Source organism: Caretta caretta, chromosome 3 (genome assembly GCF_965140235.1).
Source record: "Caretta caretta isolate rCarCar2 chromosome 3, rCarCar1.hap1, whole genome shotgun sequence".
NCBI lineage: Eukaryota > Metazoa > Chordata > Testudines > Cheloniidae > Caretta > Caretta caretta.
Window position 1 is genome coordinate 102,186,369 of NC_134208.1, and position 3,278 is coordinate 102,189,646.

Here is a 3,278-nt window from a genome sequence, read left to right on the forward strand (position 1 = left end):
ACAACAAATACCATCCCAGATATATGCTGGCGGTCAAATATGTAGACCGGGGTGGCCAACCTGTGGCTCCGGAGCTGCATGCGGCTCTTCAGAAGTTAATATGCGGCTCCTTGTCTAGGCACCGACTCCGGGACTGGAGCTACAGGTGCCAACTGTCCAATGTGCCAGGGGGTGCTCACTGCTTAACCCCTGGCTCTGCCACAGGTCCAGCCCCCACTCCACCCCTTCCCGCCCCCCTCCCCGAGCCTGCCGTGCCGTCGCTCCTCCGCCTTTGTCCCCCAGAGCTTCCTGCACACCATGAAACAGCTGATCAGGAGATGCGGGAAGGGAAGGGGAGGTGCTGATTGGCAGGGCTGCCAGTGGGTGGGAGGCGCTGGGAGCACGGGGAGGGGCTACTGACATATTACTGTGGCTCTTTGGCAATATACATTGGTAAATTCTGGCTCCTTCTCAGGCTCAGGTTGGCCACCCCTGATGTAGACATATAGTAATATAAGGAAGGCACTACTGTACTTGAATCATGGGGTAATTGTCAAATAATCGTGGCTGCGTCACAGACAAGATATGGAAAATCTTGGAAAAGTAATAATGGACCTTTATTAATTGTGGTAATTTAGAAAAGCCAGAGAAGACCTGTTTGAGTAAGAAAAATTTCCCGGAACAATATAAACACTCAAGTATTATATTAGGCCTGCTAATTTTTTGATATCCAGATATTTTGTGGCAACTATTAATGCAAGGGGCTGACAGTGGGAGTTGTGGCCACCAGCCACCAGGGGCTGAGAGCAGGAGCCCTGGCTGTTAGCCACCCAGGGCTCCCGTTGTCAGTCCCTGGTGTCTGGCAAAATTGCAGGGGAAGCCTAATATTGTGGGATCTGCAATTTCTGAAATATCAAAAATTTAGTAGGGCCTTAAATATAAGACATTTTATCAGTTATTTTATTTATTCCCGTTTTTTAAATAAACTTTATCTTATTGTTGTTTCATAAGCAGTACAAAATTAGTATGGCAAATATGAACTAGCCCTTCACCACAAGAGATCTTGTGTTATTCATGCTAATAATTAGAGAAAGATACTCTCAGTTGGAGTAAGGGTGGTGCTATCAGGCCCACAACAATGGGGAGTCCATTTTCAAACATGGGTAACTAGATAAATTAATACTTAAATGCTGCACTTGGAGTCTCAAACTGGTACTTGCAAAGAAATGACATTGTAGTGTAGTTGTCAAAATGATCACTGTGTATACAGGAACATAGCTGGATAGAATGTAGTATATAGTTTGCCAGACTGTTCTCTCACTTCCTATTATACAGACAAACAGCTCACTAAGACAGCATGCTAATCCTGAAACAATACCTACAGAGACATGCTACAGAAGAGTTTCTCCAAAAGCATGTGCAGATTCTTGTAAATATTGTCAAGATATATGATACTATGTGAACTGTTCTAAAAGATCTCCAGAAATAGCACAAGCATCTATTAATGCTAATCCATTCATAAAAGCCATACCTGGTTAATTAAGTGTATGCAGGAAACAAAGTAAAAGTAGAGGAATCTGACCTGAAGATTGTACCAGTCACAATCATTTTAAATGCTTTGCGAAACCAAGAATAAAATAAACCATAAATGATTGGATTACAAGTAGAATTGAAGTATCCCAGCCAGAGGAAGGCAATGTACAAGTCTTCAGGTGTTGAGAAGTTAATAAAAGGATCAGCTATTGTAAAAATAAAGAAAGGCAGCCAGCAAAAAAGAAACACCCCCATGACTATACTTAAAGTTTTAGTTGCTTTGCTCTCTTTTTTTGCAGAGATTTTGTTTGTCGTTGCAGAGACACATATTATTGCACTGGGGATTTTAGCAATTTGTCTTGCATGTTTTCTTGCCACTGTAAATATGTGGACATAAATTCCCACCATCACTGTGCCTGGGAAAAAGAAGGCTATAAGAGAAGCCAGCACTCCCCAAAGCTTGTTAAATATGAGTGTACAGAAACCACTGCAGTCAATTGAAGCAACATATACTTCAATGCCCTCAATATTCAACTCTGAGAAAACTAGGCCAAAGGCAAATAAGAATGGGACAGACCAGCTAATTAATAAAAATAATACTATCATGGGGATAGTTATCTTGGTGACATAATGCAGTGGGTCACATACCGCATAGTAACGGTCAACAGAGATAAAACACAGATGGAAAATAGAGGTGGTACAGAGCATTATATCACAACAAGTATGGAGTTTGCAGAAGAGGTCTCCAAAATACCAGCATGACTCAACAGACCTGATCATGCTGTAGGGCATAACCATGAAACTAAGCAAAAAGTCTGTAGTTGCCATGGAGCAGATCAGGAAGTTGGTTGGAGAGTGAAGCTGTTTGAAATGAGCGATGGAAATGATCACAAGCATATTTCCACCCATTGTGAGCACTATTGCTCCCACCATGAAGCTGTACATAGCCCAAAGACCAATTGTAGACCTTACATTTCTAGGACATGAATTGTTAACAAAGTCAAAGCAATACTGCACATTCTGTGGACTCCAGAGGGGGGATGAATTCATGATTTGGGATCAACAACAGTAACTTTTTCCAAAGTATTACAATACAGCCAGTTCTGGGGAAAAAGGAAAAATAAACAAAGTGACATGAACAGTAGCAACATCTGCAGACCTGTGTTTCAGATTAATTGATTAACACTTAAAAATAATGGCCCCAATTCTACTCTCAGTTGCAAAAACATCAATTCAGAACAATTCTCATTTACTTTAGAGGAGTTATTCCAGACTTACACCAGTATAAGAGACAGCAGAATTTGGCCCAATGATAACCAAAAAAAAAAAAAAAAAAAGGCTGAAGCATTTCCTAAATACTTTTGAATCTTAAGGTGCTCAAAAATTCTAAGTAATATTGGATATTTTTGCTAGGGAGTTTACATTCAACACTATAAGCACTATGATAAGAGTTTTGCACAATGAAAGCCTCAAATGTACGACACTCACCTGTATTGCAAACACAGATGGATTATGGTTTTGTGGGGCCCTGGGCCAGAGGAAGTGGGGGCCTCTCTCTACCCCTTCCACCTGCAGTCCCCCCGCACACCTCCCCCACACTCCTGCCATGGAAATGGGGTTTAGGCGCAGGGGACTTGCCCTGCTCTGCCCGCCTGGTTCTCCTGCCGGGGAGCAGGGTCGAGGTTCAGAGGCTTCCCCCACTTCCAAGCAGGAGCGCCGGGCGGGCGCGAAAAGCAGGGCAGGCCTCCCCACTCCCTCCAACCGCG

At 42.9% G+C, this 3,278-nt stretch overlaps 1 protein-coding gene across 1 annotated transcript; it reads right to left on the bottom strand.

Annotated features, from left to right (window-relative positions):
- Positions 1-1,518: 1,518 nt before the first annotated feature.
- LOC125634977 (trace amine-associated receptor 4-like) lies at positions 1,519-2,562 on the bottom strand. Its single transcript, XM_048846296.2, has one exon. The coding sequence runs from the start codon at positions 2,560-2,562 to the stop codon at positions 1,519-1,521; it is 1,044 nt and encodes a 347-aa protein (XP_048702253.2).
- Between the last annotated feature and the right edge of the window lie 716 nt (positions 2,563-3,278).